Source organism: Acomys minous (genome assembly GCF_964271855.1).
Source record: "Acomys minous genome assembly, chromosome: 1".
NCBI classification, from domain to species: domain Eukaryota; kingdom Metazoa; phylum Chordata; class Mammalia; order Rodentia; family Muridae; genus Acomys; species Acomys minous.
This window is the reverse complement of record NC_140483.1, coordinates 124037307-124054122: the sequence shown is the minus strand read 5'-3', so window position 1 is coordinate 124054122 and position 16816 is coordinate 124037307. Positions and strand designations below refer to the sequence as shown.

At 42.3% G+C, this 16816-nt stretch overlaps 1 protein-coding gene across 2 annotated transcripts in view; it reads right to left on the bottom strand.

Annotated features, from left to right (window-relative positions):
• Nucleotides 1-16600, bottom strand: part of PIP4P2 (phosphatidylinositol-4,5-bisphosphate 4-phosphatase 2) — a 55913-nt gene extending 39313 nt beyond the window's left edge. The window contains exon 1 of one of the 2 annotated variants that reach the window (XM_084779906.1): nt 16231-16600. In XM_084779906.1, coding sequence (XP_084636032.1) covers nt 16231-16336 — 106 coding nt within the window. In that variant the 5' untranslated portion in view covers nt 16337-16600. The remainder of the gene's footprint in view (nt 1-16230) is intronic. The other variant, XM_084779905.1, reaches the window with a different exon arrangement.
• Nucleotides 16601-16816: the final 216 nt, after the last annotated feature.

Genomic DNA, 16816 nt, shown 5'->3' with positions numbered 1-16816 from the left:
GGACCTACCCTGGTATACACACTGTGCATCTTCCTGCACACTTCTGCAAAGAAAGCTGAAGAAACCAGTTTGATTGCTTACTAAGGAAAGAAAATGCAACTAAACTGACTTTCAAACAATGTTTACTGCAAACAGACTCAAAATGGCCATCAAGTTATAATGGAGTCTTACACTGGACCCAACTCACAGTGGTTCTAGCATATCTGGGGACCCACCCCAAAGGGATTTTATTAGTTGTTAAAAAAACATAAGTTAAGCAAACATCTTGGCAGCCATTGAATTGACAACTTTTTCCTCTGGCTCACAAAGAAGGCTGAGTGAAGTCTCTGAAATTTTCTTTTCTTTAAAAAGAAAAATATGTATTTATTTTATATATAGTATTCTGCCCACATGTGTACCTGAAAGCCAGAAGAGGGCACCAGATCTCATTGTAAATGGTTGTGAGCCACCATGTGGTTGCTGGGAATTGAACTCAGGACCTCTGGAGGTACAGACAGTGCTCTTAACCTCTGAGCCATCTCTCCAGCCTATCTCTGAAATTTTCACAGAAAGCAATACCACATCCTTGGAAGATTATCAGGCATTAGAGCTTGAAAACTGAAGAGGTGGTGCTTAAAAAAAAAAAAGGAAGAAAACAAATAACAACAAATGCTGGTAAAGATCTGGACAAAGAGAAACCTCGTTCCCTGTTAGTGGGACTGTTATTAACTTATGTAGCCATATGGAAATCTGTATGGTTCTCAAAAACAAAAAGAAAAACTGCTGTATGACCCAGATATTCAACTCTCAGGTGTGTACCTGAAGGAACCTCAGCCAGCTCACTATTGAGGTACTTGGATATCCATGTTGGCTGCTAAACTGTTCACAGAGTCCAGAGTATAATATAGAATCAGCCTAGATGTCCAGAAATAGAAAATGGATAATGAACGTGTACATGTACAAAATGAAATTTTATACAGCCATTAAGAAAATTAAATTATGACATTTGCAGAATAATGGGTTGTATTAGAGACCATTACGTTGAGTGAAATAAACCAGATTCAGAAAGGCGAATGTCATGTTCTCTCATTTACAGAATCTAGATTTAGCTATAGCAGCATCTATGCATATCTGTGTGTATGTGTGTGTGTGTGTGTGTGTGTGTGTGTGTCACACACATGACATTGGAAACAGGACTATGAAAGAGGTAAAAGAGGTCTAAATATGGGAGGTAATAGATCAAGAGAAGCTAATAGAGTAATGAGGCATTAAGGCACTTGGGGAAAGAAGGATTACTGAAGACAGTGGGAGAGCAAATAATAGCAAAACATAATAATCATAGGAATATAACAATGCCACAATGGCAACTTTATATGATAACAGAATAATAATTTTTATATGAAAGAAAAATCTCATGTGCCAGGGTTGCAAGTGGAGGGAAAGAAGATATGGGCAGAGTCCTTACTGCACAACTTAGTATCTATTAAGTATTGCAACACGTCTCTATAATTTTCCCATTAACGTCTTCCTCCAATCATTGTCTCTAGAAAAGCAGCCACACCTGATGAACGGCTGCAATATCAGCTTGAGACTGACATTAGTCCTCCTTACAGGAGCTTCCATGAAGACAAGGTAGGCCTGGAGGCATCAACAAATCAAGTAATCCTACCTATCAGTCAACAATGAATATGAAATTTCTCTATGAACAATCATCAAGTACCTTGTACAGTCTTGTGCATATATACTGAACAGCCACATAACTGGAGACCTTGGCAGGACATACTTAATGACCTGCCAATAACCAACGCCTAGATGACAACAACTGAGACTTTGGTCTTTGGTTTCTCCTTTCCTCACAAGGCAAGCATGAGCCGATCAGAAATGATGTGTTTCACCTGTGGTACTGCTACTGTGCCAAAGAAGTGATGGTTTATAGGGTATTTTTATCTTGCTTTTTTCAATTGTTCCATTTGTTGCTACTTCAAGCAATACAAAATTACTGGCGTTGACTTCTGTGAAATTACACTGCTGATTTAGATGGCTGCATTCTCAGTGTGACACTTAGACTACTGAGCTCAGAATACAGGTCTCAAAAGACTACAAAAATGTTCCTTTGTTATACAGAACAGATAATTGCTTCCATGGCAAAAAGAGGAAGAGGAAGAGGAGAGAAGAGGAAAGGGAAGAAAGGGAAAGGAAGAGAAGAGACGCAAAGAGAAACAAAACAACGCCTCCCTTAGAGCCTAAACAGACCAAGGACCCCTCTGCTGCTACTCTTCTTACCCAGCACATTTCACCGATGATTACAAGCTGCATTCTCTAAGAGTGCATCACTACACACACACACACACACACACACACACACACACACACATTCACCACAGGTATTCAGGAAGCACTAATAGGAAAGTCTAATTATCCCAGGCATGTTTAAAGTCATGTGAGACCAAGAGATGATATGGGGAGGGGCAGCGGAAAGATAAACTAAGGGCATGGAATAAGGAAATAGCCAAACTGGTTTTGAAATGTTTTTTTAGTTTTGGGGGGGAGGGGGGTTGGTTTTTTTGGGGGGGTTAGATTTTGGGGGGCTTTTTGGGGTGTTTTTGTTTTGTTTTGTTATGTTTTGTTTGTTGTTTGGTTTTTGTTGTTTTGTTTTGTTTTTTGTTTTCAAGACAGGGTCTTTCTGTGTTAGCCTTGGCTGTCCTGGACTAGCTTTGTAGACCAGGCTGGCTTTGAACTCACAGAGATCAGCCTGCCTCTGCCTCCCAACTGCTGGGATGAAAGGTGTGCACCATCACACCCGGCTGGTTTTATAATGTTTTGTTTGCTTAAAGATGTCAAACAGTATGGCATTCTGTTAAGATCTCATGCAATTAGATAGTACAAATATATAAACTAGTAATATTATATCTGTATCTTTCTAATTATAGGTTATTACCTTTAATGAATTTTAAGTGGATCAATGACTAACCAATTTTAGATTATAAATCAATAATTTCATAATTTTAGAATTTGAGACATTCAGTCTGCATCTGAACAAAATCAGATGAGAGCTGATAAGACCCTTAGACCCCATATTTATTTTACAGGCATATAGTAAGTGCCCAAAAGGATTTGGGGGGGGGGATCCCATTTTTAGCCAACTGATTAACTAAATTTCATTTCCAAATGTAAAAATTTCTCAAGAAATGGAGCAATTAAAGTGGCAGTTCTTCACTCCAGACAGTAGGAGGGACAGCCCTAGAGTGCCTTTCTCTGCCCTGTGGACATATCTGGTGAAGCAGCTGATGTGGCCATGTGTTCCATAGGAGCCCACTGCACTCCCCGGATGACACTTGTGCCGCCATGATACGTCACTCCATCTCCCATTCGTTAACACGATGGGTATATGTGTGATGTATTCATATGGAGATGGAGAATGTTGAGTGCGAGATGTAGATCACATGCAAGAGAGATGACAGAGATGGGGATCCTGTCTCCAGCCTTGTCTCTCTAGGATCACACACACACACACACACACACACACACACACACACACACACACACACGGATTTCACAGACTGTTCTGGGAACATGTATTTCCTGACAAAGACTGCACAAACAGGAAAGCTTTGCTGTGCAGGTACAGCTTTAGTATTAACAGTTCTACAGCTGCCTTCCCATTCTATCTGTAGGAAGGAAAACGTAAATCTCAACCTGGAAAAGACAGAAAATGACCAATAACTGACACCCGTGTGAGGCCACAAGGAGAACATGAAATAGGCAGTGATATTTCCTATTGGAAACAGGATTCTTCTAAGACCTAGGAAAAGTTGACAATGAAGTTCAGCCATGGTGGTCTGTTTTTCACACCAAATAACATGTTCTTTCTTTTTTCTTGGTTTTTCGAGACAGGGCTTCTCTGTGTAGCCTGGGCTGTCCTGGACTCGCTTTTGTAAACCAGGCTGGCCTCGAACTCACAGCGATCCTCCTGCCTCTGCCTCTGCCTCCCAAGTGCTGGGATTAAAGGTGTGAGCCACCACTGCCCAGCTCAAATAGCATTTTCTTTTTTTTTTTTTAAAGATTTATTTATTTATTATGTATACAGTGTTCTGTCTGAATGTATAGAGGGCACCAGATCTCATTACAGATGGTTGTGAGCCACCATGTGGTTGCTGGGAATTGAACTCAGGACCTTTGGAAGAGCAGCCAGTGCCCTTAACCTCTGAGCCATCTCACCAGCCCTCAAATAGAATTTCATGTGCAATTTGTACCACTTACTTTCCAATGTATTAATATAGTTTATTTAAGCAAGATTTTCTACATGTTTATAGAAAAGACTTTCTGAACTATAAATCTATAAGTTAACAGATCTTACCTTTTAAGGTTTATTCACTATCCCATCATAATCATGAATTATACCAAGTTTGGAAGTTTATGAAGTTTTTCCCTTTCAAGTTGAGAGTCATTATTATCATGTGCTTAAAAGTAATGGTAGCCTTTCTTCCTATAAAAACTTCACTTTGTGCTTATATCACAATAACTTTTATTTTGAAAAAAAATCATATCATATCATGTCACATCGATGCATTTATTCTGCTGGTATGAGAGCCTTCTGGTATGAGCTGGTATGCGACCACAGAGGCCACACACCTTTTAAACATCTTTCCAGTGTTTCTCAGGGCTACTGCATATAATATGCACATATGCATATTCTCCTTTACCCTGTGATTTTATGTACAAGACCGCGTGCCTTACACTATTTTTCATCACGCTTTTCCCCCTCACAGCATATTCTGACGATCTTTGCCTCCTAGTATCCTCATGGTATATAAAGCTGCTTCATTTACTTTTCCAGCTTCAAGCCAGACATGGCAGGGCACATCTTTAATCCCAGCACTGGAGAGGCAGAAGCAGGAAGATCTCTGTGAAATCGAAGTCAGCCTGGTCCACAAAGCAAGCTCTAGAAGAGACAGGGCTGTTATGCAGAGAAATTCTGTGTTGGGAAAAAAAACAAAAACAAAAACAAAAAAACAACTTCTTACTTTTCCAGCTGCATGATAGCATTCCATTCTATGTATAGGTTATGGCTGACTGTGGTGGTTTTGTAATGCGGCCACAAGTTCCCCGTCACTGTTACCATGAAGAAATGAAGTTCATATTCCTCCACTTTGAGCCCGTGTGATTTATAAATGCTTCAACCAATATATTGGCAGATGTGGTAACCATTTGACTTTTAAACTGAATCATACATACTATCTGGCTTTCATATGATCATCTTGTATCAAGGCATGTCCTGAAGATTTAATGACTTTATTCTCATTAGAGATTAGTAGCAAATCCAACGTACACTAAACTTGGCAAAGTGTCCTATATAGAACCAAGACAGTTCTATAAGTTTGGAAACTACTTATCTATCAAATTTTTAACGTCATATGAAAATCTTCTCATTTAAAGTACTTTCATATTTATGTATTACTTCTCTACTGAATGATGAATCTGAGCACTTTTCTTTTTGCTTTCTTTATTTACTTATTTATTTATTTTTGGTTTTTGGAGACAGGGTTTCTTTGTGTAGCCTTGGCTGTTCTAGACTCACTTTATAGACTATGCTGGCCTCGAATTCACAGAGATCTGCCTGCCTCTGCCTCCCCAAGTACTGGGATTGCAGGCTCCTAGTATTTTCCTTAATTTCTAAAATCACAAATATTGTTTTGTACTATGCCATTCTCAATTTCTCATTCTACTGAAATCATATATTCAAATCTAGGACAATTAGGGCCTTTCTTGTTTTGTTTTGTTTTTTAAGTCAGAGTTTCTCTGTGTAGCCTTGGCTGTCCTGGATCTCACTCTGTAGATCAGGCTGGCCTTGAACTCACAGAAATCCACCTACTTCTGCCTCCCAAGTGCTGGGATTAAAGGCGTGCACCACCACTGCCTGGCTAATTAGAGCCATTCTTATAAACTGTTTTGAAATATACATTATATATCCACCAAGTTTGAATAACTCAACAAAATACAGAGAGGAAAAAATAATCTGCCACTGCCTATAAACAACTATGCTTAGAATAAACATTCTTCATCATCAATCACATAGAACATGCATACATGTTCCACAGATGGATGAAACATTCCATGCTAGTCAGACTTCTAATTCCTAAAAGAAATATGCAATAGTTCTAAAGCATTCCCATATTATCTTTCCAATAAAGATACTATAAATTAGCTAGGCAGTGGTGGCACACGCCAGTGGCGCACACCTTTAATCCCAGCACTCGGGAGGCAGAGGCAGGAGGACCACTGTGAGTTCGAGGCCAGCCTAGTCTACAAAGTGAGTCCAGGATGGCCAAGGCTACACAGAGAAACCCTATCTCGAAAAAAAACAAAAAATAAATAAATAAAAAAGAGAAGAGGGGTTGTTATATAACAACAATAGGACCAAAGAAAAATATCTAGAGACATATAAAAGCATCACAAATCCACTAGAATTCTTCCTCCCCCTACCAACTAAAGCACAGAATCATTGTAAAACAAAGACAAACAAACAAACAAAAAACCCAAAGCCTGAAACCCAATAAACATGTATTTATTTGTTTTAGGAAATATGAAAATAATGTTATTCCTGCTAAATTTAATAACTCTTACTGACTATGAAAATACAATGCACAAGAGCTGAGCCCAAAGTCCTCTCCAGAACTGCCTACTTCCTCCTCCCGACCCCCATAGCAGGATTACAGTTTTCATTTGGAGAAGTTCCCTAATCATTTCCCAGTCCTTACTGCCCTGGCAGACAGTTATAAACTTCTACCTTGCTAGCTCTCCTCAGCAACACCTCTGTCCATCTAACAAGTGCCATCAGCAACTGCCAGTGCTCTGTGCTCCATACCCTGACACAGGTGTGGAGGCTGAGGCAGGAAAATCAAGTTCCAAGATAACCCAAGCTATCTAGTAAGTCCATGTCTCCAAACACGAACATGGATGGATGGATGGATGAGTGGGTAGGTGGGTGAGTAGACGGATGGATGGATGGATGGGTGGGTGAGTGGGTGGGTGAATAGATGTATGAATGGATGGATGGGTAGGTGGGTGGATGGATGAATGGATGGATAGATGGATGGATGGATGGGTAGGTGGGTGGATGGGTGGGTGGGTGGGTGGGTGGATGGATATGTGGGTGGATGGATGGATGGATGGATGGATGGATGGATGGATGGATGGGTAGGTGGGTGGGTGGGTGGGTGGGTGGGTGGATGGATGGATATGTGGGTGGATGGATGGATGGATGGATGGGTGGGTGGATGGGTGGGTGAATGCTGAATTCAAGCACATCTCAGTATCTCCAGTGCTTGCCTCATCTCTGCCACTGTTCAGAACATCATTGTACAACTAACAGCCCCTTAATTACTGCTGTATCTTATTCGTTTCTTCTCATCTTCTCTAAGTATTCATTTTCCATATACAAATCAGGGCAATTTTAAAAAGTAAAAGTTTTAGGTCTCTCCTTTACTCTCACCCTCCTTGGCTTCTCATCACCCTTATAATACAATCCCTCTCTGGCTGGCGACCTACCACGGCTCCCGGTCTCTCTACATCTACACATATGACCTCTCCTATTACTCTGGCCCTACATCCCCATGTTCCAGCCCACGGTATCCTCAGCTCTGTAGAAATGTAGGTACCATATTTGCTGGCCTCATTGTCTACATAACTTCTCTTTCCTCTAAAGTTTTGATGGCTGATTCTGACTCAGTTTTCAGGACTCTGTGGTTGTTCAGGACTCTGTGGTTGTTACCTCTGAATTCCTTTCCTGACGGCCCATCTGTGACACTTTCCATCTTTGTTGCTTATTATTCTGAAATTACAGGGCTTACAGTACATAGCTCAAATGAATGGAAGTTCTGCAGCACATGAACAGCATAATAGGCACTCAAATATTTGAAAGGATGAATGAACGAATGAGGGGTGGTGTTGATTTAACATTTTAAAGATGCTGGGGGGGGAAAATGAGTGAAATGTGAGAATTATAAAGCAGAACAAAAGAAGCCTGAAGGCCAGTGCTTACAGAATAAGGGAAAAGAATTCTGACAGGAAATGGGCTTGGCATTCCACCAGAGTGCTAGAAGCAGGTATACTTTGTCCTTAACAAAGATGTGGTCTCCAGGACAGCCAAGGCTACACAGAGAAACCCTGTCAAAAAACCATAACCAAGCTGGGCGGTGGTGCCACATGCTTTTAATCCCAGCACTTGGGAGGCAGAGGCAGGAGGATCTCTGTGAGTTCAGGGCAGCTAGAGCTGTTACACAGAGAAACCTTGTCTCGAAAAACAAAAACAAAACAAACAAACAAAGATGTGGCCTCAATGAAGCAAAGTTTGCTTTAGATGTAGTAAGTGGATTATAGTAACAGAAAAAATCAAGTTTTCATATTTATCCAGACCAGCTTGTTCAGCATCATAGAAGGTATACATCTTGCCAGGACGTTTCTTGTTCATCATGACAATGTGACTTCCGGGGCAGGGAGGAAGGGTGTTTCAGAGTCTTTGGCAAATAACATGAACACTTAAACAGCTTCACGGGGGATGTGCGCAGAATAGGTCCTTGCATCTACATCCCTTCCTCTTACCAACACATAACCAACGTTGGTTCTTCAAATATGCAAGGAGATCCGGAAATTTAAGACTGATAAAATACATCTAGAGCCTCTCACTCAGGATCATGGGAAAGGCAGTTCAGAACAGTTACACATCCAGTCATGGAGATCTTTGCCATCACTCTCTCACTCCCATGAGCCATCCATCAACAGTTCGAGGGGACAGTAGAAGTCACCAGAAAGATAGCAAACAACCACCTAAAGGGCAAATGGAGATATTGACCCTATCATCAGAAGTCAAGTCAGCCCGCCTGGGTCCAAGTTAAGCCCTCTGCACCAAGGGACAAGTTATTTTAATAATGGCTCTATCTTTGTGATTGGACCTTAGGACCATAACAGACTCATTCACTCATCTGAGGAAGGGAATGCATTTAATTTTTCCTTGGGATTTAAATCACTTCCCATTTTGCATAAGACATCACAGCATCAGTTTTCCTATTAAAGGTAAATATGGACTTACAGTCTACAAGATACTAGAGCTTCGAACCAGGTGGGGCTCTTTTCAAGCTATTCTCTAGATTTTTCTGATCAATATAATAACGTACCAACAACACAGTATGAATCTCTTATCTGGGAGGCAGAGTATTATACACGATGCCTTCACTGTTCTAATATCACAATTTGCTTCCTTATAGGATACTCATACATCAATTAGATTTATCTATAACATTTCAAATCAAAACAACTCAGGATATGCTGAATGTAATGTTTCTAAGGGGGGGAGGGGCTGGGCAGTGGTGGTGCATGCCTTTAATGCCAGCATGTGGGAGGCAGAAGCAGGAAGATCTCTGAGTTTGAGGTCAGCCTGGCCTACCAAGTGAGTTCAAGTACAGCTATGGCTGTTGCTATTCAGATGCCTCTATGGAAAAACATGGTTTTTTGCCATGTGTACCTTGAACACCTTACTCATGTGATTCTTAACCCTCAGAGTATAAATTGTCTGATGCTCTGAATGAAGTTCACTATTGCATGAGACTTCAGTATGCCTCATTTTTAAGCCCTGCACACTGCCAACTACAGCGGTAAACACTCAAGCAGTTGGATTTTTTTTTTTTTATGGCACTTCTTCCCCGGTATGCCCTAACACATTGGAGCTCTGAATCAATGTTCATGTATTCGGGTCTAAAGAATATATGAATAGCACACACCTCGGTTTGCAGTCAGGTTTCTTAGGTCTAGACTCACAGGTCCTGTAGATTAATGTCTCACATCTCGTTTTGGATATTTAGAAGCATGGGAAATGCCTCACACCTAAAGCTAAGTTTCAGATCTGTCTCCTCCAAAACTTAGTCCTCTCCTGGTGTTCTCTGTTTTAGTGGAGGCAAATAAACCATAGAGTTGCAGAAACAGAATTCTTGGAGATCTTTGCCACCACTCTCTCACTCCCATGAGCCATCCATCAACAAGTTTGGTTCAATCTACTCTTTGCTTTGCTCTGGATTTTGGCAGTGCTGGGATTTAAGCCCATGGCCTGTAGTCTCCTAGTCACATGCTCTCCCACTGGCTTTGATCTCCAGCCTCTCTTCCATTGTTACTGGTTTTTGTTTTGTTCTTAATAATTTTGAGATGGGATCTTGTTAAATTGACTTGGAGAACCCCAAAGTTGCAATTTTCCAGAGTAGCAGGGATTATAAGTGTATGCCACAATGCTTGGCTTTAGTCTCCCTCACAAACTCCATCTCACGGCTTTCTCTAATGTAACCTGAGTCTAAGCAACCAGCATAATTAATTAAATTTGCCTGAATTATTACTGTAGTTCAGTAAAATGGTTATCTTTAGGTACTCTGGTCGAGTCATCTATTCTATAGAGTGATTTAAAATAGTGATCTGACACTAGTTTTTGTTTTTGTTCTTAAACAAAATTTCCTTTACATGGCCTATAATGCCCAGGAATCAACTCATATTCACTGTTGAATCCCTTGGTATGGCAGGGGGGAAAAAAAATCAAACAAAATTATAGTGTCTTAAACAAATATTTAAGATTAGTGCAACAAAGCTGGAGGCGATCACGCATGCCTGTAATCCCAGCACTCAGGAAGGCAGAGGCAAGCAGATCTCTGTGAGTTTGAGGCCAGCCTGGTCTACAAAGCAAGTCCAGGATAGCCAAGGCTACTCAGAGAAACCCTGTCTCAAAAAACAAAACAAAACAAACAAACAAACAAACAAAAAAGATTAATGCCAACAGCTTTGTGAGTTGTTTAGCACCAAATGGGTTGTTGCCATTTACAGTCTCTTATACAGTACAGTGAAGTCTGGCTGGGTTGGTGTCCTTTGAAGACTTATCCCTCCTGTGTATCCAAGACATTTTTCTTGGTCAGACATTTTCTATGTGGCCTTTCTGCACAGACTGCATGACTGTCTCCAGGCATCCCAATTTTTACATGATAAGTTATCTTTCCCAAAGTTTACTTATCGGCAATGTCCAAAACAAAACCTATAATCTCTTCTTACTCAGTTTCTAAACTCACTCAGCACATCTTCTACCTTGTTCTGGAAGTCAAAACCAAGTCACAGCATCAGCCCTCACTGAAGGCGAGAGACTCTGCAGGGCTAGGATGTCTGAAAACAAAGTGATTATGAGGAGAGAGAGAGAGAGAGAGTATATGAGAGAGAGTGTGTGTCTATGGAGACCATCAAACACACCTACATCTCTCATCTCATTTTACAGCACTTGGCCTACATCTATTTCCACTTCAGCCACATTGTACTTCCTTCCCTGCCTCGCATTTACCCTTCTGCATTCTGTGGATGCTTTGTTTCCATACTACTTTCTTTGTCTACAGTGTCCATCCGGTACCCTTTTCACCTGGCTAACCCCTGTTCCCCTGTCAGATCCCAATCAAGGTGCAGGAAAGCCTTCCCTGCCTCCCTTAACGAGGTTAAATCATGGCATATGTGGTCAAGGCTCTAGACATGTTGCAAATAATACGGTCCTTGTCCCCTTTCCATTTAGTGCTTCTGTGAGTGGTTGTACAATGTATCCTCCATTGCATAAGAGAAAAGGAAACTAGTCTGTTTTTCCTTTCCCACCAGAGAGCTTGGCTAATACGCCAGGGTGAGTTGCTGAATAAATGCACGAAAGAAATCTAGAATACCCGTCTCTCTGTAAACAACAAAGCACCTTCTCTCTTTCTGAATTATACTCAGGTGGATAAGCACACCGCATTGTCAATGCCGTACACACTTAGACAACCGGGAATTCCAAACATTTTTTTTATACAGGTTTTGCAAACTGAGCTATTAGTTTTTGTCAACTTGACACAAAGTGTAGTTGCCTGGGCAGAGGGAACCACAGCTGAAAAACTGCCTCCCCTAGACCAACCTGTAGGCATATCCATGGGACATATTCCTAATTAAAGATTGTTACAGGAAGTACTAGCCCACTGCAGGCAGTGCCACCTTTAGGCAGATGGTTCAGGGTTGCATAAGGAAGTGAGTTTAGCAAGCCATGAGAAATAAACCACCAAGCTCGGCGTGGTGGCGCATGCCTTTAATCCCAGCACTCAGGAGGCAGAGGCAGGCGAATCGCTGTGAGTTCGAGGCCAACCTGGTCTACAAAGTGAGTCCACGACAGCCAAGGCTAACACTGAGAAACCCTGTCTCAAAAAAAAAAGAAAAAAAGAAAAAAAGAAAAAGAAAAGAAAGAAAGAAAGAAAGAAAGAAAGAAAGAAAAGAAAAGAAAAGAAAAGAAAAATAAGCCACCAGCACTCCTCCCTGGCCTCCGCCTCAGATCCTGTCTGCAGAGTCCTTAAGTTCTCAGCCTGTCTTCCCTCTAGGAAGGGCTGTACCAAGCTAGAATAACCCCTTTCCTCCCCAAATGTCTTTTGGTCATGGTGTTTCATTACATCAAGAGAGAAGCAAGTGTAAAAGTTCTATCATTCTGTCATACATTGTTAAAATATTAGTAGATCTGTGAGGGAAGCAATTAATTGACCCAGACTATTCAAATTTGTGGCATTTTCTCCCTACTTTCCCTTCAAATGAAACCAAAGCTGTTTTTTATTTTAGTTTCAATGCCTGAACAAAAGCTGGCAGATCTACCGCGGAGCACTGTAGTGAGGAGAGAAGCCCCACTCTGTAGCTATCCAGTTCTGACAGTGCAGCCCACGAGCATCCACTCAGAAACACAGGTGGGTAGTTTCAAGGACGACATGTGACTCTTTTTGGGCAAACCTAATGTCCAAGGCTAAATGCCCTCCACTATATTATTGATAGTCTACCTAGAACACCATAACATTCCACCTTAAATGCACTATTTCTTCTTAGAAGATAGGAAAAACAGTTTATGTTCTGCCAGGTGGTGGTGGCAGCGGCCCACGCCTTTAATCCCTTTAATCCCAGCACTCGGGAGGCAGAGGCAGGTGGATCTCTGTGAGTTCAAGGCCAGCCTGGTCTACAAAGAGAGTCCAAGACAGCCAAGGCTACACAGAGAAACAAAACAAAACAAAACAAAAAATTAAATAAACAGTTTATATTTCTTAGAATGTAATGCGAAGAGGAGCTGACGCAGTGGCTCAGTGGTTAAGAGCACACTTGCAGAGGACCTAAATTTGGTTGGCACCAGCCACAACAGGCGCCTAACAATCAACTGGAAGGCCAGCTCAGGGGCATCCAATGCTCTCTTCTGGCATCCTCGACCACCCGCACACACATGGTGCGCACACTCAGGCACACACATATACACATAAAATAGAAAAAAAATAATAAATCTTTTAAAAAAGAGGATGGCACAAAGCAATGGACTAGCAAATGTCCTTAGCCTCCTCCTCCTCCTCCTCTTTTTAACCTACTGAACTGCTGAGCAATTAGGACGGGAAGATAGTAAAGTTGGTAAAGTGTTTGTGCTATGAAAGCCCAAGCACATGAATCTGGATACCTACGACCCACGTATAAAGCTGGGTGTGCTCGTGCACACCTGAAGGCCCAGTCAGGAGTGGTCAGAGGCAGAAGGGCTCCTGGGCTTTGTTGATTGTCTAACCAACAAGCTCCAAACTCAGTGAGAGACTGTCGTCTCAAAAACTGAAGTGGACAGTGACAGAGGCAAATGACGTGGACTTGGGGCACGTGCAGGCACAAATATATATACCACAGAGAGAGAGACAGAGACAGAGAGACAGACAGAGAGAAATGAATCTGAATAACTATAATAAATGGTATCATAAATTTAAAATAATCATCAAAATGTATATTTAGGATTTGGTTGGTTGGTTGGTTGCTTTTTCAAGACAGGGTTTCTCTGTGTAACAGCCCTGGCTGCTCCCAAACCCATTTTGTAGACCAGGCTAACTTCAAATTCACAGAGATCCACCTGCCTGATTAAAGGCATGCGTGACATACGCCTGGCTCAAAATGTATATTTAATTTCTAGTCTTTGGATTCCAACTAAGAATTTTACTGTTTTCAGCTACTAACAGAATATGGTGATAATACAAGTCCTAAAAATCTGAACTGTCAGGTGGTGGTAGAGCACGCCTTTAATCCCAACACTCAGGCAGAAGCAGGGGTATCTCTATGTGTTCCAGGCCAGCCTGGTCTACAGAGCGAGTTCCAGGACAGCCAAGGCTACACAGAGAAACCCTGTCTTGAAAAACAAACAAAAAAGTAAAAAAAAAAAAATTCAACTGATTCAGTCAAGAGTTTATTTAATCTTTTCTCTCCACTACATGAGCTCCAGGAAGGCAGTTTTGGTCAGTCTTATGCAGGGCAGTGTACCATATGGCACATTCTGGTGCCCCATAAAGCTGAATAGATGGATGGATGGATGGATGGATGAATGCATGTATGCATGTTGATGGTGTTCAAGATTTAGAATGTGTGCATTACTCAAATAATTATTTGTTATTAATCAGGAAAAGATACTAACAAGGTACAAATAAAGTGACTTTATTTCTCGTGTACATTTCTTGCTTCATAGGTATTATCTACCATATAATATTAGTGTTTTGAATGTCTCACTAGTCTCCATCAGTACTAAAAAAAAGTATTTTACTATAAGATCAAATGAGCTTTTTGATTAAACATGCCTTAAAAGTAGTTGTTAGACATTCTTTAGAGTGAAATTACTTCTTTCCAGTGGTTAATTTGGAAGTGCCACTTCCTTTGTAGTTTGAGGAATCTGATCACATTAAGGAACTCTATAGAAGACAATGGGGTCTATGCAGACCCCTGCACGTGAGCACCAATGATCACGTGTTTGTTGTAACCATGAACTGACACGGCATGTTCCCATCAGTTAATTCAACCCAAACTCAGTTCCTTAATAAACTATCAAATATTCTGCCTCAAAAGACGAAATTAATAAAACTGAAGCAGCCATTAAGGAAGCAGTGAATAAACATTGACTGGCCCACGAAGGGAAACGCCCCAACTTGTGTCCAGTGAATTCTGTCCAACAAGTCTAACTTGTAGGTTTACTGTGGGTGAAGGGACTTTGCCCCCACCACCCCCCCCCTTTCCCCTCAAGCTATCAATCACACTGAATTACTCCCAGCCAACCTTCGTTTTTTCCTTTGTCCTGCTTCTGTTTGGGGGTGGACTGAGACCCGGATAGCTGATTTTCAAGTTATAAAATGTTACATAGAAATCTCAATGCCAGACAACTTCATCCTGTTCTAGTGTTTCTCCATTTCGGACATGAACTTAGGAGAAGTGTGTTACAAGGCAAGTGGCCTGCCTACATTTCCAAAGCGTTAACTGTTGCCTCCTTGGATTTTTTAAGCTTCATTCACATTCAGCCAAAAGAACAAGATGAAGTGAGTTATGTCGCTCGCACGTGCCCTATTTGCTGACCCCTCCGAGGCTTGCCTCCCAGACTGCTGTAGTAATCACCCAAAAGGCTTTTTGAACAAAGACAGATCTTGAAGAAATCGAATTCTTTGGTAAACAAACTTCTTTTCCTTCACCACACCATTTACCCAAATTTCCTTTTATTCTACGCTGAAAACAAAAATAAAATATATATACAATACAAACTTGGGTAACTTTTAGGAGTTAATTTCAACCTCACCCAGTATGGAAAAAAAAATCTACCTTCCTTCTAGCTGAAGGTCCTCACTCACCACAGAAGCTATGACACACACTCCTAATAGGCAGGAATAATGCCCGAAGCTTAGGAACCTCAGACGTATTTGGAATATTGATTAACTCTGTTCCTTCTGGTTAGCCGCCCCCCACCCCCGCCCCGGTTTGCACTGGGCTCTGGGGGTGAGTCTAAGAGACTAAGATGTTTCTTGCAGAAGTCCTCTCAAGGACAGATGCTAACGTGATCAGTACCCCGGGTTTATCAGCCACCAAAAGCTGTTGTGAATGACTGAACGGTCTGCAACACCGCCCAGCTGCACTTAGGGGCTGCTTTGGAAGCAGCACAGAGCTTGGGAAATTCATGTCAGATCCTGAACCCGGCTAAGAAGTGCTCCAACACACACTCTCCACACCGCGAGCAGCAGCAGCGAAGCCCTGCAGCGAGGCTCTCGGGAAGGCAGGCACCGCCTGGGAAGGCAACAGTCAGCATCCCTTTTCCCCAGCCCAGGAGAGAAGCTCTCCTCCGCCTCCACGCTAGAGCTCCCCGGCATTCCTCTTTCCAGACGTTTCCGCGAGAAGCAGAAAGGTCTATGCCGGCCTTACCTCTTGGGCTGCTTTCTTGCAAGTACGGCGGAGCTGTGGGAGTGACATTTCCCGAGTGGGATGCTGACAGCAGAGGCGACCGTTCATCCACGCCGTCAGCAGCCATGACTGCAGCAGCGGCGGGGCGGGCCGCAGGTTGAGCAGGGTTGCGGCTTAGGAGGAGGCGGTGGCCAGCCCTGCTGCCGCGCGGCTGCTGCGGCCTCCGGGAGGGCCCAGGATGTGTCACAAGGCAGGAGGCGGGGGGAAGGGCAGCCACCCGGGAGGCATGCTGGGGGAGGGGAGGGGAGAGGAAAGAAAGAGCCCGGGAGGAGGAGAAAGGGAAGGAGTGGTGGAGGGGAACCCAGCCAGTCTGAGAGAAGGGAGAGCAGATAGGACTGGTTAGGAAATGGGGGAGGGGAAGGGATCAAGTAAGCAGGAGGAGGGGCAAATGGGAAGAGAGGGTGAGGACTCTTTTAAACTAAGAGAAACAAGGATAAAGAACAGCTTGGAAAGGCACTAAAAGAAAAGGCCTGCTCTTCGTTACGGGAGAGTTAGAGCAGTCAAGTTCAGCTTCTCCAGGAAAGAGGAGCTAACTTTACTGGTAAAC